Consider the following 25,146-nt stretch of genomic DNA (forward strand, 5'->3'; position numbering starts at 1 on the left):
CAACTATCATTTCTTCCTTTCACTACTGTTGATCACCAAGGTAATTTGCATTGTCTGCAACATACACTACCTTTAATTCATCCCGATACTGCATTTCGTTTGGATCAAACTGCAACATCTACCAGATACATTTTCTCTAATTCGTTAAAATAGTGTGTTCTATTTAGTTTGATGTTAAGCGATATATATATATATTTTTCTTCTTCTTCTTTTTGGACACATTCTGAGGATAATCATTAATTCATGGCAGCTGTACTACATTAAAGGCACACAAAATTATGGGAGCGTCAAATCGCTCTTCAGTTTGGCACAAAATAACAGAGAGCAAATGATGAGTGAAAGGAAACTGGGGTGCAAAGTATGTTGCAACAATCAAGGGCTTGGAAATGAGTTAAGCAGAAAGAACTAATGGACTAGCAGGCAAAGGGATTTGTAGTAATGGCACATGTACATAAAACTTTTTGAGGACTACATATACACGGTGTAACCAAAGACCATTCTTCCTCTTATACCTCACCATACAAAACTTTCAACAACGTGTAAGATGGAATTTATGCTACTGAATACATGGGGAAGTACAAAACTTGAATGGGAGCTTTGGACGAGTATAGGATTCACAGTCTAATAGAGGAATAACTACATCAAATTCTGAAGACTTTGGCAACAGGAAAAGGAGCTCATGTCAAGAGGTATGTGATGCAGGAGTGCAGATCCACTCACCTGACTTAGCAAATCTCAACAACAACACTATTGTGATTTGGTTCTGTATCTTTTATTAAACTTTAACCATTCATTGTTAGCATTTCATATTGCAAGCAACTTTTCCCTGTGGATTTGATGGGTTGGAGACATTTTCCACATCAGCAAAAAGCTTCTTACAGGGAGAGTACAGTTATGGTGGAATGTTTAAAAACCATCAACAAAATTTCACATCTCTTAGTTAAAAATTGTCTGCTAAAAACTGACACCACTGTATTTCTGTGCCTTACAACATCGTCTGACAAGTATGAAGGGGGAGTTCAACAATCCCCTGCAATTCTTGACAATCACACATACATCAAAATATATTTCTTATGGCACTCGCAATCAACAACACCTCAAGCAGAACTTTGCAGTCAGAGAAATTTTGGTAACTTTGTGCAAATGTCTGCACATCACAAAAATCTCTTGGTGGAAATTTCCCTTCATGCAATCTTTGTTTCCACCCCTGTTCATTATTTGTTTTGTCTAACCTGTTGTATGAGATTCAAATTCAATCATTTTTGGAAGAAAGTCATATTCCCTTGTCTTGAATTGGGTTATTCATGGTTAGATTTTCTACAAAATTGGCAGGTATCATTTTGTAGAAAATCTGACCTCAACCCTAAACCAGACATGATTTAACTTTAGAGTGAAAAATCTATACTCCGAGCACTAACATAGCTTGTAAAGATTCCGTAATTTGCCTCCCACCCAATCCATTTGCATGAAGGGGTATTGTGTGCCTAAAGCCTAAAGATGGGCACCCTTTGTAGGGACCGATACTGTATCATCCTGGTGACAATACCTGCTGAGTTTGGTGAACCTTTGACCATGCCTTGTTCAAGAAGAAGATGAATATGTGAAAACTGGGCTCAAAGGCCCCACATGGGGAATGATGCTATATTCTACAAACATACAATCTATTATTCTATTATAATTCTTCTATGGCTGTAACTATAACACCTGCCAAGTTTGGTATAAATGTGGCAATGGAATATTTCAAGAAGGATATGGAAATGTCAAATTTGGGTCCTACTTTGGTTGATACGTTGGACTTGGAGCATACATATGAGGAGAAATTTTTAAAAAAAGTCCTTCTACTCAATCACAGGATAACATGTGGTAAGAGGGAGGCAGCAAGGGTCAGGGGTCAAGCTGCATTCAGATCATCTTGCCATGATGAAGTTGCTGTAGAAACCACCATCACAACCAAGGTAAAGCGGTGACATGGAGACTCGGCAAACCCACTGATATCGCGATTGCAGAGCGCGGTATCCCACGGTGATGACGCAGTGCCCAACACGGCCTCTTCCACACACTTTGGTAATTCCATAAAAAGCTGGCTGTCTGCATTAAGAGCAACAGTGACTGACATCCTATCGACGTGGACTCAGAAATTAAAGTTCAGGTGCTCCCGCCACCATCATGTCACAGCAGCAAATCACTTTAGCAAAATCCATGTCGTCCTGGTGACCAATTATCTGGCAATATATCAATATTTACACAGCACATCACATTCTTCACTTGGCAATCCTTGGAGACTTCTGTCCAATCAATAATCAGTTCTCCATTAAAAGTCGTATCGGATTTCTTTTCATCTTTATCAAAACATTACACTATGTTTGCACTTTGTCCACGATCGTTTCTGCACCCCTCTCGAGAAAGAGGAGGGGGGCAGGGATTATACGATGGTGCCGGGCCATGAGACGACGGTCAGCTGGGCTCGGTCCTGAATGTTCTTTAGTAGCCCTACGGCCAGCTTGTGGGAGGAGTCCACCACGGACTGACCGTTGACTGACTCAATGATGTCTCCGCACCTGTCGAAGAGAGAAATGTGGCAGTGTGTCAGTCAGGAAATTAGTTTATTGAAATCAATCATGTGTCAAAGCGCTGGCTGTGTTAACATGCTGACAACAAGTGGGATGTTTCAGTCATATCTTTTACAGGGGTTTTAATCTGCAAAACATTGAAAGTGGTGCAGAGTTTTCCACACACCCAATTATGACAGGGAGCATCTTACAGCTGTACTTGGTTCACTTCAGCTACAGAGAGAACATGATGGACAGAAGCCAACGTATTTCTGCAAATTGTTGCTGTGAAATTTTGAACTTTCAGCTAGTATTAATTGTTTGTCGGTCACCATAACCTGCATGGATAAAAGACACAGAAATATAAATGCATTACAGCTTTGAAAAAAAATAAAAATATTGAAAGAAGCATCACAAAGAAAGAACACTCCTTGACACAGGACTTTAGTGCAAGCCCCATTTTTTTTTTTTTTTTTTTTTTGGGTTTAATACGCAGCAAACTGGTTTTACAATGCATACATTCTATTTTAACAAACACACTCTAGTCTGCAAGCAGAAACTATCCAATCTTCCTTTTATCCCATCAGTACTTACTTGAGAAGTCCACTCCTGGCAGCTATGCCACTGTTGACTATCGTCTTGACGTAGATCGGCTGTGCCCCGTGCGTGGAGTCACTCCCTCCGACGATACTGAAACCTAGGCTGGAGTTCTGCCCTTTCTCAAGATTCACCTGCTGGGGTTGCCGGCAGTAACTGGAAGAGCCAAGAGGATGACAGGTGTGAAATATTCCTATCAACACTGTCAATATTTCTGAATACAGTTGGACCTTGATTATCCAGCCATCGATAATGCAAATTCTCTGTTATAATGAACGTGAACCGGCTGATATTTTCTTTAATATCTAAATGTATTCTCAGTGTCAAATCTCACCCAAAACAAACACATGTTCATCCATTATCATGCAAATACAAGACGGGCCATAATCCAATCATCGCAGCAGACTGTACCTTTTAAGTCAGTTCATGAGACGATGTCAATGACTGGTGCCGCACTTGTCACTGGCACAAAGTGCACAGCAGTGGTTACAGTACCATGCAGCGGCAGTTTTGGATGAGTTGCAACATTTGATCTCATTGTCGCTCAATATCAATCAAACAAACAATACCTGAAGGGATATATCACTTGTATTTGTTTTATTTTTGTGTCAACTTATGAAGGATGAAACATGACGATACCATACAGATAACCATAATATCAGTGAATTGTTGATACCATGTGTAATACCCCTAGCATGAGACATCAGACACAAGAAAAAGCTGTATTTGAGCATATCTCTCATATCTGGCCAAATCGATTATCCACACCCTGCCAGTCCTGACGTGACCAAATAATCACGGTTCTACTGCACTAAATCTGCCCTAATATGTTTGAGCCTACATGTATGTCAGCCATTATCTTCAGTGTAGCTATGTTTTTGTGAGGGGTTTTTTGCCAACTTTGAAAATGGGTTTGTATGCTACAAAGTCAATTTAATTTGCTATCCTAATCAGCAAGAAGCACCTGCAAAAAAAAAAGAAAAAAAATGGGATGAATTTCAAGGTGGAGGGGAGGGTGAAAGTACTGTTGTTAAAGGGAGTCTCTCACATTCCTGAAGAAATATTCATTTTCATTTTCAAGACATGACTTTGCTGAACATCCATGTGCACTTTGTGTGTGTGTGTTTATTTTGTTTGTTTGTTTTTAGCACAGAGATATTTGAGATCATGTTTGTTATAAATCCTTGCTTTACAAAAACAAAAACAAAAACAAAACAAAACAAAACAAAACAAAACAAAACAAAACAAAACAAAACAAAACTTGCTTTAAATACAGGAAGAGGTTACAAGTGCAGGTTATAATCTCTTCATTGTTACTTTGTAGCAGACTGTTCCATTCACTCACTTGGGGAGGGACAGCCACGTGAGCCAGGAGGGAATGTAGCCGTGGGTCTCATTGTCAGGGTCCGAGTCACCCTCGATGACCCGAAGCGTTAGTGACCTGGCATTGGCTGATTCCTTCAACACCTTCACCGCCTCAGTGTGTGGTAGGTCCAGCAGGCTGGTACCATTCACACTCAGCAGAATGTCTCCTTTCTATGTACAGGAGACAGCATGGAAGAAATCAAGATTACGCTGTGGCATAGTGGATAAGACTCCCGACTCTCGACTCCCAAACGGAGGACCGTGAGTTCGAATCCCGCCCAGTGCTTACATCCTTGGACAAGATGTTTTTACCCACAATGTCCCTCTCGACCCAGGTGTATAAATGGGTACCTGGCAACGCTAGGGTAATAATAATAGCAGGGCCCTCTGGTAGAGCAGTGGCAACACTGAAGAGGCTACCCTGGGTAAATAAGACCTTATTATTATTATTATTATTAACACACCGTGTGTTATCACGCCTGAATATTTGTGCCACAACACACTCTTTTGGTGTGACCTCTACATTGATTTCGTGCTGAGGTAAGGGCCATATGCACTGTAAACACTAGTACATGACTGTATAATATATCCTAATTTACATGATATCCAATCCATGAAATTGTTCAGATGGTACATGTAGGGAATAGAAGCCATATCATCTAGTCCTGAGTGAATATTGACAATAATAACTGAAGCACTATTGTAAATCAAGAGCAGATATGAAGTTTCACACAACTAACATATTTTTGCACTGGGACACAATCAGTGGACTTTGCATGCATGTCCATAACTTTGTAGATAAAAGGTACTGGTGAATAGAATTAATATCTCTCATAAAATCCATGTGCTATTATCTTCATGATGTTTCAGCTGAGAACAAAGTTCACAAAAATTTCCACATCAACAGTATTTTCTTAACCCTGAGAACACTTTTGACATGATGTTGCTTATTTTCCTTCTTCCTTTTTCTTTTTTTTTTCTTAACCCTTGCAGGGCTGGAGGCAAAAAATGCCACTGCTATTATTTTGCCTTTTGTTTTTGATGGGGTTTAATTAACTTAAAATGTATCAACTCTGCCGGAGCCAATGTTGTGACTGTTGGACACTTGGTTCACATCGTTCCAAGCGCCAGAACAAGAGTTCTTACATGCAGGGCAACTAGGCTTTAACTTGCTAATAAAATGGAATTTCATTCACATCCAAAGTTCCATTCTTTCTTCTCTCAGCCAAAAGATTTGTCATTATGATGAAGTATACAGGGGCTACCAATATCCATGCATGAAAATCAGGGAAATTTAAAGAGTCATAGTGGACATACATGAAATTGTGTATTACATGCAAACAGTGTATAAACCACTGATGGGGCTACCCTGAGCAAAGAACACTGAAAAATATAATAATAAATAAACTAGAGAAGCACTCAGAGAGCACAGACCTCCGCCAAGCATGCAGCTCATTTCCACCACTGATCTTGTTCTTCCAGAGATATCAGTGATTTCTACCCATATGTACTTTAACAATGGTGTGCTGAAAGCAGGCTGATTTTCCAATATAGAAGCCTTTCTTACGTCATAAACCCTAGTGCGCGCATGCAAACCTCAAATTGCAGCCTGAACTCCCAAGTTCATTGACTCTACCTGCCAAAATATCAAAAATCCTTCATAAATTCCCCCAAAATTCTCGGATCACTACCAAATGTTAATCGTTTGTTACTTGTGTCATTTTCAACCTTTCCTGCAAGTTTCATCCAAATCCGTTCACCACTTTTTGAGTTATTTTGCACACGGACAAACTAACTAACTAACGAACTGACGAACAAGCCAACGTTAACGAAAACATAACCTCCCCCCTTGGCGGAGGTAATTAACTCTACTGGATACTATAAATGTGAACTCGAGGACGCTCTCACATTCCACTGTCAGGACAGGAAGAGAAATGTTTAGGATACTCCTCAGAATCAGGGACACTTGGTAGCACTGCAAAACATTATTTGCCTTGATCTATCCTTAAAAAAAAAAAAAATGATAATAAAGGCATGAAGTGTTTGTTCGCAAAAACCGATAAGTCCATATTTGCCAAATACAGATATTTGCGATTACAGGTCAAGAAAAATAAAGAGAATAATAAGAAAAATTTTGCTTCTTTTGACCATAACTTCAAGTATGTACCTTTATATGTAGTGACCAATATATCATTTAAAAGGTAGTATTTTGTACTTTATGACAGAGACTGTACTTCAAAATCTTCAAAAATGGACTTATCGTTTTTTTGCAAACAAACTCTTCATGTATTTTCGGCCATGACCATCACTGAAACCACAAGGCAAGAGCCAAGTTTCAAGATTGACAGTGAATTCAATTCAACTCATAGGGATTCGACCCAGGGTTGCTGCAACACTTTCAAAATGGGCAATGAATGCAATTGTGTGAAATTCATTGTGCTTCAACCCTGCGTTGCAGCCACAGACCCACCTTGAGTTGCCCGTGCCTCGCCACACACCCCTCAGCCTGGATACCGGTGATGAAGATGGGGACATCCCCCTTTCTCTGACCTTTGCCCCCACTGACACTGATGCCCATAGACTCCTTGTAACCCTGGATGGGGGATGGGAGTGGTGAGAGAAATCATGATGACAATGAGATCTTGGAAATTTGAGAGAATATGGATATATTAAAACTTGTACTGTTTTGATGCTGCTACACCTGTACACAACTCTCCAGATATAATCATGGTTTCTCTTTTCATGTCTTTCCACACATTTATTCCAGCTCCTTGTAACCCTAGGTGGGGTGGGGGATTATGGTGGCAAAGAGATCTTGGAAGTTGAAAGAAGTCTGATGTTTGGAAACTTGCACTCCTTTTGATGATTCAAAACTCTGCAGACTATTAGAGTCTCTCTGTTTGTGTCTTTCAAAATCCTCATTTTGACTCAGAATTTCATATACTGTTTGATCCGCACACATTCACAGTTCAAAATCAGGGACGTTCCATAGGTCATTCTGCTTCAAAAGTGCTGTATTGAATTAGTCATTTCCTACTTTTTTTTTGGGTGGGGGGGGGGGGGGGAGGGATGAGGATAGGGCTGGATCAAGAAATGGTAATTTTACGTGTTTTGTCCTTGTTTTCCTTGTATAAGAACACTTTGTATGGGTGATATTAAAAATAATATGAAGTATCATCTGGACTTGTGTGCTTGTTTTTACATGCGTAGATGGCACATTGTTTTTAAACTTAAAGGGACTGTACAGTACCGGTTGAGGTGGGATTCATGTTTTGAACATTCCTACACTGTAAGTGAGATAATAAGAATCCTCTTATGAAATATGAAAGAGCATGTAATTTTAAGAAGGATTCAATATTTATTTGATGAATATTTGTTTTCAAATGGCTGAGACATCCAAAAAAGTGATAGTAATAAAAGGCAACAGGGCACGCCTTCTATTAGGATCTCTTTGTTTCACCTTGTTTTTAAATATCTCAGCCATTTCAAAACCCATTTTTAACAAATAAACTTTTGATACCCCTTAGAATTGCACGCTCTTTGACATCTCAAAGAGTGGTTTTTTAATATCTCGCAAAACGTTAAAAGCTAAATCCTCACCTCGACCAGAAATGTAAACACCCTTTAAACGAGGGAACTATAAACATAGGCAAATTTGAATCACTGGGACAGGGTAGCTAATCTGTCCTGTGGAAGAAACGTACTGATGCTTTCGTAGAAAATATAAACTGCAAAATTGCTCATCCTATCACTGTGGATATCAAGCTTCAGGAAATGTACATACATTGTGGGTTTTGTTTATTTTTTCTATTTAAAAACATATATTTTTCCTATTTCAATGCAGACATACTAACATATCTTAAAGACACTCCATTGGGCATCTGTCCTAGGATATGTTAATATTTGTAACCATTATAAGTCATGGAGCAATTAAACAGACAAAAATAAAATAATATTCAGGGTACACCTGATATCAAATTCCTATAAATACCTTCTTGATGCTGACGGTCTTTTCTGCTCTAACTTTAGGAGCGAGGGCGTGTCTGAGGAGGGTGAAGGGTTCGGTGGGAAGCTCTGCTGGGGGTCCCTGGATGACCTCTGGCGTGGTCACTGGAACCTGTCTTGACACCGCCATGTCCACCCGGTCCCCACAATCCTGAATCAAAAGACCAGAAGACAAAACGTCATACTGTAACCCTTTTGGGCAGCAAATGCGTCACACCACTATCCAAAAATAAGCGGCCTGAACAATGCTGTTATAATGAGATAGCACACAGCAAAACCTTTTTCTAAGAAGGTCATTTTGCAGGTCCAAACTCTTTGTCTTTTGTACCCTGATATGGTAGGAAACCTGATATAACTAAACTGTAGGAAGTTGTCTTTCGACTCCATGCTGGAGACAGATTTAATTGTTTAACTTCATTTCAACAATCATCTCACAGGAAAGAGAGAAAAGAAGGTCTTTCAAGAGAAAAATAGAGTGTTCAGAATATTAGCCTTGAAGTTAGGGATGCTATTAACATAGCATGAAATAGCTTCGGTAGTTGAAAGTAAGGACCAATGCAATGCAACCATCAAAAACAGATAAATGAATTCAGACATACAATGTTGGGGGATATAAAGGCTTTTAGCAGCACCCCACAGAAAGGACGATTTCTAATTGAAGGGTCAAGGGTCATGAGTCAAGGGTCACTGCTACTGCAGGTATGCCAACCTTGTACACAGCATTGGAGCAATCTCAGTGCCAAAAAACACATAGGATATTTCAAGTGAAAAAACAGTATTTTCTCCTTTCCTGCAACATATGTGTTGTGATACTTTCTGTTATTACAAATAGTCATTTCCATGAAACCTGCAATATTTTTTTTTTCAACAAAGAGGCACAAAATGCTGGATAAACAAAAGGAACAGCTGACATCTCTGCTACCGACATACCCTGATGATTTTGGCCACTTTCTCAGGTCTCTCCTCCTCCACATTATGTCCGTTGATCTGCAGCACCCTGTCGTCTGCCTTTAGTCGGCCGTCCCGTCGGGCCAGACTACTCTCCAGCTGGGTGGGATATCAAGGCATCACATTGTCGCGTGAGACATTTGGATCATATCTTTCGTAACCCAATTCTCTCAGCATGTTTGTGTCTCTGTCTTTGAGCATGAATGTGAGCAACATGTGATCATGTGTGTTTGTGTGTCATTATCTGTATCTAAAGAGGAAGTTCAATCTTTCAATGACAAGTACAAGTCTCCTCAACCTGTCACTGAGACACAACTGCAAGAACTATTCTCCATGTCTCCTAAGAGCTCTTTCCATGCCATAGAAAATTAGATTCTCTGCATATCCTTTTATATCTTATTGATACTGTTCAACTCATGAGACATCATTAATTACTGCACATGACCTGTGTAGAGAGGGCAGCACAGGATATTACCCACAATTTAAAGAGATTCATAACTTTGGAACAAATTGTCTCAATTCCCTAAAAGCTTTCAGTTTATGATTCACTAATATTTCTTCATGCTTGGGATCATGACGTGTAATCTGGGAAGCTTCCCCCATTCAAAGCAGGTCAGGGATGAAGACATTGATATAACTTTTAAAGCTCTATTCTCTTCTCTAGAAAGTAGCCAATAGAGGCTGAAATTATCTAACATGGTTTGGTTTCAACATATTTTGGGTAGACAACATTATGATAACATGGATTGCCTATTTTCATTGCCAATCATCTTGATAAAGCATCACAAAATTCTCTCTATATACTTAGCTGCAATTAGATTTATCGTAAGGTGTAAGTGGGACAAAATAGGATGGGTTAGGGATCAAGCATAGCAGTTCCATCTAACGTTATTAAATGAGATAAAGTTTGTTGAACTCACCACTTCCATAATGTAGATGCCTTGCTCACTCCTTGGGTTGGGAAAAATGAAAATCACACACACATGATAAGTACAGAAAAGAGGAAAACAAGAAGAACAAATTTCATCTTTAACACTCTCATTACCAGTTGTAACAACACAGCATTAGATGCCACTGAGATTTTTATACAGTGGTTTTCAGAGGGTTAAAATCAATTCAAAAATGGAACATACAATTTTATGCTGTTCTGTATTATCTAACTATTTGAAATAAAAGTGAACTCAAGAGTCATCTTTATCAAACAATCTTTGTTTAACCCTATTTTAACTGGGCTATTTGAGACCAAGTTTTTACTAGGGGGGTCAATTTGACCCCCCCTTCAGATCTCGGCCACCGATCGCGCGATCGCCGCAACGTTTTGCCTGAACATTGAGCCGGATGTCAACTACTAGATTACATGGTCATACAAAAGAGAAGTTTTGATTTTCTATTTTTAGTAAATTAATTACGCAAATTTACGCATGAAATCATATTTTTACCTATAACTCCATTAAAAAGACTGAATGATTGCTAAATTTTTGTGTAAGAGTTCCTCAAGACACATTGAACAATTTTCTTGTAAAAAAATAGCACAATCAAAATCAGTTTCTTTTTTTTTATTGTTTTGTTAATTTCTTATGTATTTCATCGTTTTTTGACCTTTGGTTTTCTATTGTTTTTTTGGCCAAAATATTGTTGCAGGCACTTTTTCAAGCTTATCTACATTAAAATTGATTAATTTCAATGGTTAAAAGTTGAAATAATCTAATTTATATCAATTTAACCAAAAAACACAATATGCACTGGATTTGCACATGATATCATGAATTTGAGCTGTTTTCGGGTTGACATGCATACGCAAAACATTACCTAACTTCAGAACGGTGTACCGGACATCGCAAATCTGGTCTCAAAATATGCGGAAGACTTCAAAGAAAAAAGTCATGAAACGACGCGGCAAAATCTTTGCGTGTTGCGGAATCGCGGTGCGATATGTCGAAGGGGGGGTCAAATTGACTCCCCCAGTTAGAATAGGGTTAACAGTGTAATGACTCAGTCTAAAAGCTTGACAAACAGTGCTACAAGGACTTGAGTGTGTAATGATGCTAAAAATGGGGGAAACAAAAGTCAAGTCAAGCATACAAAATGACTGCAGGATATACCATCTCTGCAATTGCATTTAAGAAAAAAAAACATCAACATGCCAGTCAATTATACCAGGATGGTTCCTACCAACATAGTTTTCTGTGTACCATCACTACTGTCTATTCCAAGCTTAGTCCCACCCATACTGCATTACACCCAGTGGGAAAGCGCTGGACAGCATACAGATAAGAATGCCATTGTGCATCATTGTGACTAGACTCAGATCTCTCAAAGTAATGTTTACCCCATACACGAAGGTGTAAATGACTAGCAACTGTCCAGACCCAAATTTGGATTTGACATATAAACATAAAAGTAGCCATTTTCAAAGTGTTGACATTTTTGCCCATTTCACACAAAATGAAAGTAGGACAAAAAGAAATGCATGCCAATCTATTCGTTTGCTATATTACATATTATCTTACATTTTGATTCTGCAGAATTTAAAAAAAAAAAATTCATCTTAGCCAATGAGTGCAGTAATGGGAAAACTTAAGTTCTGTAGTACGAGAAATCAGGCCTTACTGTTTGGCTGCGATCTTGATGCCAAGCGGCACGCCGGCGACCTTCGTCAGCGACACCTGGATGACCTTTGTCGTGAAGGCCTTGCCCCGCCCCTCATTCTTCTCGCGATAGATGGTGAGGCAGATGGGTGTCTCTGCCGATGAGAGGGCGTCCCTCGCGATGCTGTGGGGCACGTCACGAAGGTCTCTGTTATTTACCTGTGTGATAAAAAGAAAATCAATCAATAACAAATACTGTAAAACCAGAATATAGGCAGCATGACACACATTTGCAAATTGCCACTGGCATTCAATGCCTTGCATTGTTAAACAAGGAAAAGTAGAAATTACGCGGTGCGTAATATATGTCCCCGCCGGAAGTACCATTTAGTAGCAAAATGTACAATATAGGTAAAAAATCAAGGTCAAAGGTCAAAGAAGTCAAAGGTCAAAATTCTGTGTAGAAGTTTTGAAGCCCTCACCTAGTGCCATCACATAAAGCAAACGGAAGTGAAATCGGGTTAGAAATGGCGAAGGAGTAGCATTTTGTAGCAAAATGAACAATACAGGTCAAAAATCAAGGTCAAAGGTCAAAGAAGTCAAAGGTCAAAATTCTGTGAAGTTTTGAAGCCCTCACCTAGTGCCATCACATAAAGCAAACGGAATCGAAATCGGGTTAGAAATGGCGAAGGAGTAGCATTTTGTAGCAAAATGTACAATATAGGTAAAAAAATCAAGGTCAAAGGTCAAAGAAGTCAAAGGTCAAAATTCTGTGTAGAAGTTTTGAAGCCATCACCTAGTGCCATCACATAAAGCAAACGGAATCGAAATCGGGTTAGAAATGGCGAAGGAGTAGCATTTTGTAGCAAAATGAACAATACAGGTCAAAAATCAAGGTCAAAGGTCAAAGAAGTCAAAGGTCAAAATTCTGTGTGGAAGTTTTGAAGCCCTCACCTAGTGCCATCACATAAAGCAAACGGAATCGAAATTGGGTTAGAAATGGCGAAGGAGTAGCATTTTGTAGCAAAATGTACAATATAGGTCAAAAAATAAAGGTCAAAGGTCAAAGAAGTCAAAGATCAAAATTCTGTGTAGAAGTTTTGAAGCCCTCACCTAGTGCCATCACATAAAGCAAACGGAATCGAAATTGGGTTAGAAATGGCGAAGGAGTAGCATTTTGTAGCAAAATGTACAATACAGGTCAAAAATCAAGGTCAAAGGTCAAAGAAGTCGAAGGTCAAAATTCTGTGTAGAAGTTTTGAAGCCCTCACCTAGTGCCATCACATAAAGCGAACAGAATCGAAATCGGGTTAGAAATGGCGAAGGAGTAGCATTTTGTAGCAAAATGTACAATATAGGTCAAAGGTCAAGGTCAAAGGTCACGACTGAAATTTCAAAGCTCCCATGTAGTGCTATCATATAAAGCAAACAGAATCAAAATTGGCTCATAAATGACAGAGAAGTAGCAAATTGAAGATTTTGATCACACACGGACGCACACACGGACACACGGACGGACGGACACACGGACACACACACGTACGGAGCCCGTTTCATAGTCCCCTGCTCGAACTCGTTCGGCGGGGACAAAAAACCCACACAAACAAACAAACAAACAAACAATTAATAAAACAAACTTACTTTCAAACAAACTTTAATGTACATTTTACTATTGCGAAGCTTAGCTCCTAACAAAATTCATGAAAGTTTCATGCACAGGAACATTTACCGTCTTACAGTAAACAAAGTAATTTATACTGAATAATTTACTTGGAGTTATGAAATCTTTTGTGTGATTCAAAATAAATATTACCCTTCCTAAACACCCCCCCAAAAAAAAAATAATAATAATAAATAAATAAAATAAAATAGAATAAAAGTCTACATTCATTGCCATGGCAACCATACCTGGACGATCTGGTCACCCGGTAGTATCCTCCCATCCTCTGCTATCACTTCACCAGGGATGACCTCTTGGACCACAATTCCAATCTGACAAGAGAAAAAGATGTCACAATTACAAAACGATAATCACTTTTAAATACTTATTCCAGACAATGTAGTGGCAATTCTACACAGGTATACTATTGAAGTATCATCCTCTTTTTTCATTATATCTTTAAGTATAAATGTTCTGATGTCTGTACACTATGTTCTATCAGAAAAAAAAATGGAATCAAATCACATTTATTCAATACATCTATTACATGCCAAAAATAACAACAACAACCAAACCATGGATTGAAAAAATGTTAACATTCTTCAACTAGAATTATGATAAAATGTGCCTCCAGTGCAGTTTTAATCTACGATCATGAAATCTTTTTCACGTTTCCATAGATCTGGATATTGACAGGACTTTTTTTCATAAGATACTCCTCTATCATTATCATGCCAACAAATTTCAAAAGTTTTATCTGTATTAAAGCTGCCTTGCCCCATGCTCACAGGTCACCCGAAAAAACCGGGACACACACAGGGAATTAGTGCAATGTAACCCTTTCTTGTGTCCAACTGTTTCCCCTTTGGTCCACCTCCTGAGGGGCGAAGAATTGGGATCAGGGACTCACCAGCGGGGTCTCGTTCCCTCCCACAAAGTAGATACCCAGGTCCCGCTTGTCCCGCCGGTTGATCTCGATCGACGTCAGCTGGCCGTTTCGGATCGGGGCTCCCGGACCGACTGCAGGTGGTGGAGAAGAGAGAAGAATAAAACAGAAAGAGAAAGAAAATGCTTTAGTATTACAAGGATTATCATTTTGGGGGGAATTTCGGCATCTTTGGCTTGTGATACAGTTCATTAGCTCACAACAAAAGTATGTTTTAACAGCTTGCTTCATTCTTCAGTTAGCACTTGGAATCCCTTTGTGTATCAAAATGTTTTGTTCAACCGCTGTGGAAAAGCATGATGTCTGTGTGCGCACACATGAAGGAAAAAGAGAACTGGATGCAATAGAAAATTACAGGAACAGACTCAACACAGACACAAACATACCAAAGACCAAGACAGAAAATAAAAGGGACATAAAATATGCGGAGAGAGCAAAATTACCAGTAGAAAGACAAGTAAACAGAGAGGAAAGACAGAGGGACAGAAATACAGACAGAGATAAAGAAAGGCAGATAGATGGACAAATACAGAGAAAGACGGCATGGGAGATGAAGAGTGATAGAAAACTAGGCAGCAATAACAGACAAAAAATAGAGTGAGAGAAAGAGAAATAGATGGAGAGATACAGAGAGAAAGATATGAAGACAGCTGTTTTTTTTTTTAAACAGAATGACTGTTATAAGGGATAAAGAATGACTGTTAAGGGATAAAGATGGAATTTGGAAAGACAAAAAAAGAACATGGAGGGAAGGCAGAGAGAGAGGGGGAAGGAGGGGGAGGGGAGGGGGCAGTCAGGGAATACATGATACCCCTATCAAATGTGGTAGCTGTGTACATACCAACTGGGGTGTAACAAAGCTATCATCCCTTTTTTAAGACCAGCTAGCTGCATCATCCCCCTCCCCCCCCCCCCCCCCCCCACCTCCTTGCCTTCCTCTCCTCCTTGAGGGAGGCTACGTTGGGTGCAACTTCCGAAAAAGGTTTCGGATGTTTGCTCGAAAATCATGCTCGGGCATTTTTAGTGGTGGAGGATGAAGGCATCTTGTGAATTTCTTTGCCAAGTATCTGTGAGTCAGCATCGGTATGTCAACAGCCTGGGAGGGAGAAAGTGCACGAAACCCAATGTTTGCGCATAGGATTTCCCCCTGTCCTCCAGCGAGCAGGAGTCTCGTCCCCTTCCCTCCCCCGGAGTGTGGCCACACAGTGCAATCCAATACGTACACCTGTTATCGCACGCACACCTTTAGATATTGGGATGCCACCTTGGGAGTGGCTATTAAAATGAGTGGACACGGCTGAAGGGCGCGAGGAATGATTTCGGCGGACGGGCGTCAGGGGCGATGTTGGTAGAAGTACTAGAACGTACATCAGAATACTGCATATCATGGCATCTATGTACATGTCCGACGTATTTTTGCAAATCAGAACTTGTGAGGTAATTTCACAAACGGTTAACTTGCGATTGAGACAACATGGCACCAGGCTGATAAAAACACACATCTTTTAATACAAGAAACAAAATTAGTACTTCCCCACTCTACAAACAAAATACGCTGAATGAGATTCAATATTAACGGGAAGCAATAAGTGACCCGCTACAACAAAAGGATCCGAAAGTTGGGGAAGTCAATGGTCTAACAATGGCATGAGATTATTCCCTTACTCTTCTACTTTATTTTCATATATAGCACAACTAATAAATGTACTCGGTTGCTGAGATATTGACGATTTTATTAGCGCATGTCAGGTAGTTGAGAAAAACGCCTTCAAAGTGAACCTTCCGACTTTATCATGATCAAGCGGAGGCAAGACAGTTTTCAACACTTGACAATAGAAGGCATGCTCCTAGCAACCTCCACAATGTTCATTCAAGCTTAGCGCCGGCAGTCTACGCACGACCAATCAGTAATCAGGATGCCACGCACTGACCAATATGATCACTCCCTCGTTGCTAGGGGCGGAGTCTAGCTGCGGCGCTAAATCCAAATCTTTGGACACGTTTCTGTTACGTTGAGAGTCAGAAAATCATGGCTCAGAAAAAGGCTGATATCTTGCCTTTCCTTTGATCATTTAGCTTCGAAATTTCGGCAGATGATAGACAAAACATTAGACTACAAAAAAAACAGAACTCCAATTTTTTTGACCAATTTTGATGATGTGACTTCAAACTCGATTTTCTCAGCTCAGCCGTCAGCAACTTTAGGATCCTTTTGTTGTAGTGGGTCACATATTTTGATGTGCTGTTAATTTCACAAGTATCACCAGACTCAAGAAATATGCTATCAAAATATATTAACCATGGCATATATACAGCAATCCAGTGAAGAAACAAACAGTGAATATGTGTACTGTATTCTTCTTTGCAAAATGCCACTTGAGGCAGGGATTGAAAACTGAAAACTGCCAACATTACATTTGTACATACACGTACAGGTAACACAATTTCTGTAGCGGAGCGGATCTGTGGCTCAGATATAAGATCACCATGGAAAGAAACGTAGGTGAATACTTGTAGTGTCTACACACACAAAAAAACAAAATCAAGCAGCCATCTTGTCCTTTGAGATGCACACACAAATACATGTACAATGCACAGTGTATACCAGGTGTAGAGAACACACCTGAAGTGCTCACCACAGGGTAGGCAGCACACCTTGGGAACCTGGCTGACTCATCGCCATAGCAACCCGATACCTCGCCACAGGGAAACACTAGGAGGAGATGCTCTTGACAAAGTGCAATTATCAAGGTCATTTGGTCTCCAGAAAACAAGGGAAGCATACTGTGATCTGACACTTACACAGTGTGCATGAAGACAATGAGTACCAGAAGTGCAATTCAAGGTCAATTTGATACTGTGGCAGATATTTAAAACCTGGCATGTGGCTCAGCTGGCTCAGTTGGTACAAAAGTGTATCAAAGGGATGGAATAGTTTTGGTTGAGATGGGGATTTGGCTTTCATATTTTGTGTGAGTGTATGAGATCATGAAAAATGTCATGAATTTGAAATATTATAAAGAGCAAACAATCTATAAAGACATAAATATTCAAAGTCTATTTGATAAAAATCGGTTTTGAAATGGCTGAGATATCAACAACAAAAAATTGAAACAAAGCTGTGGTCATACTATAAAGTGGGTCCCACCTTTTATTAAGATAATTTTCAATTTCTCTTCTTGTTCCAATAGATTTCTGTCAGCAGTGGTTTATAAAAGAGTCAAAAATCTTTTCTTCTCCACATACTATAGGACATGAAATTGAGGTTCTGTGTGTGTGTGTGTGTGGAAAGAGTTAGAAAGAGAGTCACGCTGAAAGTCACGAAAAAAAACTGCTTTGGTATCAAAGGCATAAGTTACCATATGCTGATGAAAACGAAACCCCAGCATTAGTGCTTCAAAATAACTAACAAATTTTTTAAGTCACTGTTCCCAAAGGTAAACAGGACCTTCAAAATCAGTGAAACAAGCTCCACAATGTTTCAAGGAATTTGGACAAAAGGGTATTGTTATACTGATACTCTAGACAGTGTTCAACTACAATGTATCTAAATTGCACATTATGCATAAATTTGCAGAGAAACACCAAAAATGACACAATAGCCATCGCAATGCAAATCCTACAGGGAACAAAGGCTAAATCATATGCTGTATTTAATGCCATTCATGATTAAACACTTGTACAGTATGTATTTCACTTTCAGGCTTCACACACACACACCCAAATATCACACAGTCTATTAATAAAGTTTGTGCAGTGCTTGTACACTGTAGTGTGCCTCTCTAGCAAGATGCCCTATGCCCTCACATTATGGATTGAAAGATGGGCACAAAGTCGATTCATCATGCACAAACATAGTGATGTGATAATGCACTCTCAAAGATAAGACCGTGGTAATACAGCAAAGGATGGCATGGACCCACTGCACACATTAATCTTTTCCAGTCAGCTACAAACCTGCAGTGCACAATCTGAATTTTATTACAATCTGAAAACATGCAGCCTATTGCTGCCTACAATATATATCATGTACAGTTTGTCTCCAGCAATGCACTATTAAAACTAGATGCATTTGTATGTTTATACAAATCATTCCACTCCCAGCCAATGTGCTGATCAGCAAACATTCCTATACAAGTACATGTAGCTCAAAATGAATGGAAGCCAGCTAAACATACATTGTACATGCACACTACCGGTATCACTATGAATATATCAGAAAGGCAATCAAAAGGTTATCAAACACAAAGAGCATTTGACTCCCATTATAATGAAGTCTTCGGGACCTGTGCAGGGTGGTTTTTTTTTTTCTTGGGGGTATCTATATAGCCAAATAGTAAAGTGTATGTGCCATAGTACAGATGATTTTTTAGTGACCTTGTTTGTTTGGTAATACGACATTTGTTCCTTCGACGATTGCTTCTTTCTTATTTTCTCCAAGGACTTTGGACAAGGGTTTGGGTTTTGATAGGATTTCAGGTATGTACACGCTTGTAGTTTGGTGTGAGGATTAGGATTAGGGTTAGGGTAAGGTTTATGTATAAAATTTATGTTTGGCTTTATAAAAGCATGCACATGTTTCATGGCAGTAATTGTTGCAGGAGCAAACGTCATGGAACCTGTTTATTTGATCGTCAGGGAAAAAAAACAGGTCCATTGGTTTGAATATTTGGATAAATTCACTTGTTTGGCTCATTCTGTTAGAATTTGACCCCCCCCCCCAAAAAAAAAAAAAAAAAAAAACTAGAAATATCACTTAAGGTGATTAATACCCCCGCCCCGTGACGACAGTCTTACCCAAGGAATGATCTTTCCTTGATCTTCTGCCATTTAAATGCCGTTACCATGGCAACGCAGCTTCCGACACGTCCGAAAAATATGTCTTGCACATCTTCCCACCAAGACTATTGTGTGTGCCACATTTCATAAGCTTTTGTCAAAAACTGAGGAAGTAGTTCAATCCACAAGATCTTTCCTTGATCTTCCGCCATTAATATGCCGTTACCATGGCAACGCAGCTTCCGACACGTCCAAAAAATATGTCTTGCACATCTTCCCACCAAGACCAATGTGTGTGCCACATTTCATGAGCTTCAGTCGAATACAGAGGAAGTAGTTCAATGCGCAAGATCTTTGCTTGATCTTCTGCCATTTATATGCCGTTATCATGGCAACGCAGCTTCCGACACGTCCAAAAAATATGTCTTCCACATCTTCCCACCAAGATCAAGGTGTGTGCCACATTTCATAAGCTTTGGTCAAAAAACTGAGGAAGTAGTTAAATCCGCAAGATCTTTCCTTGATCTTCTGCCATTAATATGCCGTTACCATGGCAACGTACTTTCGGGTACTGTCAAAAAATGCGTCTTGCACATCTACAACCAAAGGCACACATCTGTACCAAGTTTCATGGAAATTGGGCAAAAACTGAGGAAGTAGTTTGCAACACAAAATTTTCCATCATTTTGGCTCATAATATGTGAGCTGTTACCATGGCAACATACTTTTTGTCACTGTCAAGAAATGTGTCATGCTGACCTATATCCTAAGACAAACATTCAATATGAATTCCATGAGAATTGGAAGAACACTGATGAAGCAGTTTTGCCATGAAGCATTTTGCCCTATATTTTACCAATAACATGCCGTTACCATGGCAACGCACTTTTTGCCACTGCGGAAATATGTGTCTTGCACATTAACATATTCAGATGAACATCTGTACCTAATTTCATAAAAATTGATCAAAAACTGTGGGAGGAGTTCGCGACGCAAGATTTGTACCCATTTTTGCCCATAATATGCCGTTACCATGGCAACGTACTTTTGGGTACTGTCAAAAAATATGTCTTGCACATCTACAACCCAAGGCACACATCTGTGCCAAGTTTTATGGGAATCGGTTGAAAACTGAGGAAGTAGTTCGCGACGCAAGATTTGCAACGGACCGACCGCCCGACCGACCGCCCGACCGACCGCCCGACCGCCCGACCGCCCGACCGCCCGACCGCCCGACCGACCGCCCGACCGTCCGCTGATTCCTATATACCCCCTTCAAACTTCGTTTGGCGGGGGTATAAAAATGAATTCATCATCATAGGTTCTACCAAGCTGACATATAATAGGCAAACACACACATTTTAAACAAACATTGCTTTTCATCATTTTTGACAAATGCATGGCTACATACTGCACGACTTGAAATAAAAACTCAGAGAGACAACAGAATCCAACAGCCCCCAATCAGCTTGTTAGGTGATACGCTTTTAGCGTATCACCTATTGTGTTTGTCAAAATCTTCCTTTCTTTCTTTTTATTCTTCTTTCTTTCTGGCACATTTTGTGTCGTGAATATCTCAACATTGACATGACGGAATAACATGACATTTTCAGTCAACATGTCTCATGACAATATCTAGCCACAATAAGGTTTTCATGACAGTAACATATCTATGACGTCATCTAGGCGCCATTTTGTGATTTTCGGACCATGTTACATGATCGATCATAACTTCATAACTAAAGGTCATTTCTGTATCATTTTCGTTGGACGTAAAGTTCAGGTCACGCTCTATCTTACATTTTAATGCTAATTACCTAGGACATCATTACGCGCGCATTAGCGCGCGTCAAAGTTTTTAAATGCTTAAAACGACTTCCCAATGGGAAATCTCGAAGTTTCAGACAATTTTAAGCGTTCCGCGCGTTCGCGTCCGTCCGCGCATTTCCGCGCGCAGTGCGCGTAAGCAACATGAAAATGCACATTTTTTGACAGATTTGGATTCCTGATACATTAAGTATTAATATCCATTGATTTCCGATCAATTTCGACCTATAACAAAGGAATGCGCTGGCGTCAAAGTTGAAATTTCGTGTGCGCGTCTATGTGGAAATATAGCGAAAAACATGTCTTTGTTTATTTCGCCATAGCTCTTTAAAACGTCAGGTGACCCTATGTTTTTATTGCATATTACAAGAGCATATGAATTGAAAATAACGTTTCAAGTATCAATATTTCCCTAAATACATTATGACGTCATCATATCATCATCTGAAATCAAAAAAGTGGAATTAATTTTTTGAGGTACTGTTTCTGACATTCATTTGCTCGTATCTCTGTTGTTTAAGCTCAATGTTATCCCAAATTCAGATATGTTGTACTTTGAACATTTGCCTTTTAAGTCCAAGTCATGGTTTTGAAATTTGATGACGTCATCATACCTTAAATTGTGATTAAAGGTAAAGATGCAAAATCGGACAAGTTTACGTGTTATGTCTATGGGAGGTGATTTTTTTTAAAACCATGCATTGACTTGACAACGTTTAAGCACCTTTATCTCAGCTGATTTTGCTTCATTTCCTCTGAAACTTAAGTATGTTGTAGCTGAGACAATAAGCTTCAGTAATCATGCATTTTATTTTTTGAAATCTCATCATCAGGTTGACAATTTCGCAGTTTAAAACTGAAAATGAGAATGGAATGTGGACAAAACGATTCCCGATTCATCTTTCACATACATAAGTTTACGTTCCTCATATTTTCTCGCCGAGCCGTATGGCCGAGTGGTTAAAGGCGACGTCTCAGAGACGTGAGGTTGCGGGTTCGAACCCCACAAGATCACGAAACAAAATACTTAGCTATTTTACTTTTTTTCCTTCAATTTTGTATTACATATTCGTCCATGTAGAAATCACGTTCGTATATAAACGCACCTATACACACACACAGACACACAGACACACACCATATCCCTCTTTTTTGTGTTGGAGACCACATTGCTTCGACTGCTGCAAAATTTTGCAGGCTGACTTTGTCAAACCGATCATAGTATGTAATGACGACGACGGAGGTGTTGTACTTTGAACAATTGTCTTTCAAGACCATGTCATTGTTTTGTACTTTGATGACGTCATCACACTGAAAATTGTGATTAAAGGCAAGGTATCAAAACCAGCCGATTATAGGCTTTGTGTCTACGGCGCGTATTTTTCCCAAGTTGCCAGAAATGGCATAGCGACATCAGTCGTTACAAGGCCGCATTTCCGTCTAGCAATGCAATACATGTTCACGCGGCCACGATTGTTGAGTGGGCATTGACTTTTTCCCCCTGTAATATCTATACATTTCTTTTTTGCCTTACCATTTCCGGGGATGTCCCGTGGCCGAGTGGTTAGAGAAACGGTTTTGCATGCACGCTCAATATAACTTCAAGGTGCCTATATCACATTCTTTTCTTTGTCGATCACAGATGACCGACATCTGATGACCCCAAGCGTATCACCTAACTCGTCAGCGTGACGAGTTTCATATCTCGTTCATTCTTGCCTTTTCCGTTCTACGTCTTCTCAGTTTGTTTTGGACTTTTTCCTGAAAACTCCATGATGGATTGTAACTCATACAGGCAGCATCTCTACCCCGCAAGAATCTTCTTTTTTTTTCATTTTTTATTTATTTATTTATTTATATATTATCTATTTTATTTTATATTATTAGGTGATACGCTTTTAGCGTATCACCTATTGTGTTTGTCAAAATCTTCCTTTCTTTCTTTTTATTAGGTGATACGCTTTTAGCGTATCACCTATTGTGTTTGTCAAAATCTTCCTTTCTTTCTTTTTATTCTTCTTTCTTTCTGGCACATTTTGTGTCGTGAATATCTCAACATTGACATGACGGAATAACATGACATTTTCAGTCAACATGTCTCATGACAATATCTAGCCACAATAAGGTTTTCATGACAGTAACATATCTATGACGTCATCTAGGCGCCATTTTGTGATTTTCGGACCATCTTACATGATCGATCATAACTTCACAACTAAAGGTCATTTCTGTATCATTTTCGTTGGACGTAAAGTTCAGGTCACGTTCTATCTTACATTTTAATGCTAATTACCTAGGACATCATTACGCGCGCATTAGCGCGCGTCAAAGTTTTTAAATGCTTAAAACGACTTCCCAATGGGAAATCTCGAAGTTTCAGACAATTTTAAGCGTTCCGCGCGTTCGCGTCCGTCCGCGCATTTCCGCGCGCAGTGCGCGTAAGCAACATGAAAATGCACATTTTTTGACAGATTTGGATTCCTGATACATTAAGTATTAATATCCATTGATTTCCGATCAATTTCGACCTATAACAAAGGAATACGCTGGCGTCAAAGTTGAAATTTCGTGTGCGCGTCTATGTGGAAATATAGCGAAAAACATGTCTTTGTTTATTTCGCCATAGCTCTTTAAAACGTCAGGTGACCCTATGTTTTTATTGCATATTACAAAAGCATATGAATTGAAAATAAAGTTTCAAGTATCAATATTTCCCTAAATACATTATGACATCATCATATCATCATCTGAAATCAAAAAAGTGGAATTAATTTTTTGAGGTACTGTTTCTGACATTCATTTGCTCGTATCTCTGTTGTTTAAGCTCAATATTATCCCAAATTCAGATATGTTGTACTTTGAACATTTGCCTTTTAAGTCCAAGTCATGGTTTTGAAATTTGATGACGTCATAATACCTTAAATTGTGAATAAAGGTAAAGATGCAAAATCGGACAAGTTTACGTGTTATGTCTATGGGAGGTGATTTTTTTTAAAACCATGCATTGACTTGACAACGTTTAAGCACCTTTATCTCAGCTGATTTTGCTTCATTTCCTCTGAAACTTAAGTATGTTATAGCTGAGACAATAAGCTTCAGTAATCATGCATTTTATTTTTTGAAATCTCATCATCAGGTTGACAATTTTGCAGTTTAAAACTGAAAATGAGAATGGAATGTGGACATAACGATTCCCGATTCATCTTTCACATACATAAGTTTACGTTCCTCATATTTTCTCGCCGAGACGTATGGCCGAGTGGTTAAAGGCGACGTCTCAGAGACGTGAGGTTGCGGGTTCGAACCCCACAAGATCACGAAACAAAATACTTAGCTATTTTACTTTTTTTCTTCAATTTTGTATTACATATTCGTCCATGTAGAAATCACGTTCATATATAAACGCACCTATACACACACACAGACACACAGACACACACCATATCCCTCTTTTTTGTGTTGGAGACCACATTGCTTCGACTGCTGCAAAATTTTGCAGGCTGACTTTGTCAAACCGATCATAGTATGTAATGACGACGACGGAGGTGTTGTACTTTGAACAATTGTCTTTCAAGACCATGTCATTGTTTTGTACTTTGATGACGTCATCACACTGAAAATTGTGATTAAAGGCAAGGTATCAAAACCAGCCGATTATAGGCTTTATGTCTACGGCGCGTATTTTTCCCAAGTTGCAAGAAATGGCATAGCGACATCAGTCGTTACAAGGCCGCATTTCCGTCTAGCAATGCAATACATGTTCACGCGGCCACGATTGTTGAGTGGGCATTGACTTTTTCCCCCTGTAATATCTATACATTGTTTTTTTTTTTTGTCTTACTATTTCCGTGGATGACCCGTGGCCGAGTGGTTACAGAAACG

At 39.3% G+C, this 25,146-nt stretch overlaps 1 protein-coding gene across 1 annotated transcript in view; it reads right to left on the reverse strand.

Moving 5' to 3' along the window:
- Window positions 1–2,092: 2,092 nt before the first annotated feature.
- The window catches only part of LOC139713847 (ligand of Numb protein X 2-like), a 36,244-nt gene continuing 13,190 nt past the window's right edge, over window positions 2,093–25,146 (reverse strand). The window contains exons 3-12 of the mRNA XM_071625555.1: window positions 14,623–14,732; window positions 13,961–14,044; window positions 12,075–12,271; window positions 10,385–10,415; window positions 9,447–9,563; window positions 8,503–8,667; window positions 6,982–7,104; window positions 4,492–4,682; window positions 3,144–3,302; window positions 2,093–2,558 (exon numbers count right to left, since the gene is read on the reverse strand). Coding sequence (XP_071481656.1) covers window positions 2,423–2,558; window positions 3,144–3,302; window positions 4,492–4,682; window positions 6,982–7,104; window positions 8,503–8,667; window positions 9,447–9,563; window positions 10,385–10,415; window positions 12,075–12,271; window positions 13,961–14,044; window positions 14,623–14,732 — 1,313 coding nt within the window. The 3' untranslated portion in view covers window positions 2,093–2,422. The remainder of the gene's footprint in view (window positions 2,559–3,143; window positions 3,303–4,491; window positions 4,683–6,981; window positions 7,105–8,502; window positions 8,668–9,446; window positions 9,564–10,384; window positions 10,416–12,074; window positions 12,272–13,960; window positions 14,045–14,622; window positions 14,733–25,146) is intronic.

The sequence above is a fragment of the Diadema antillarum genome, unplaced genomic scaffold (genome assembly GCF_040938485.1).
Source record: "Diadema antillarum isolate AM-2024a unplaced genomic scaffold, OU_Dant_1.0 scf00000044, whole genome shotgun sequence".
Taxonomy (NCBI): domain Eukaryota; kingdom Metazoa; phylum Echinodermata; class Echinoidea; order Diadematoida; family Diadematidae; genus Diadema; species Diadema antillarum.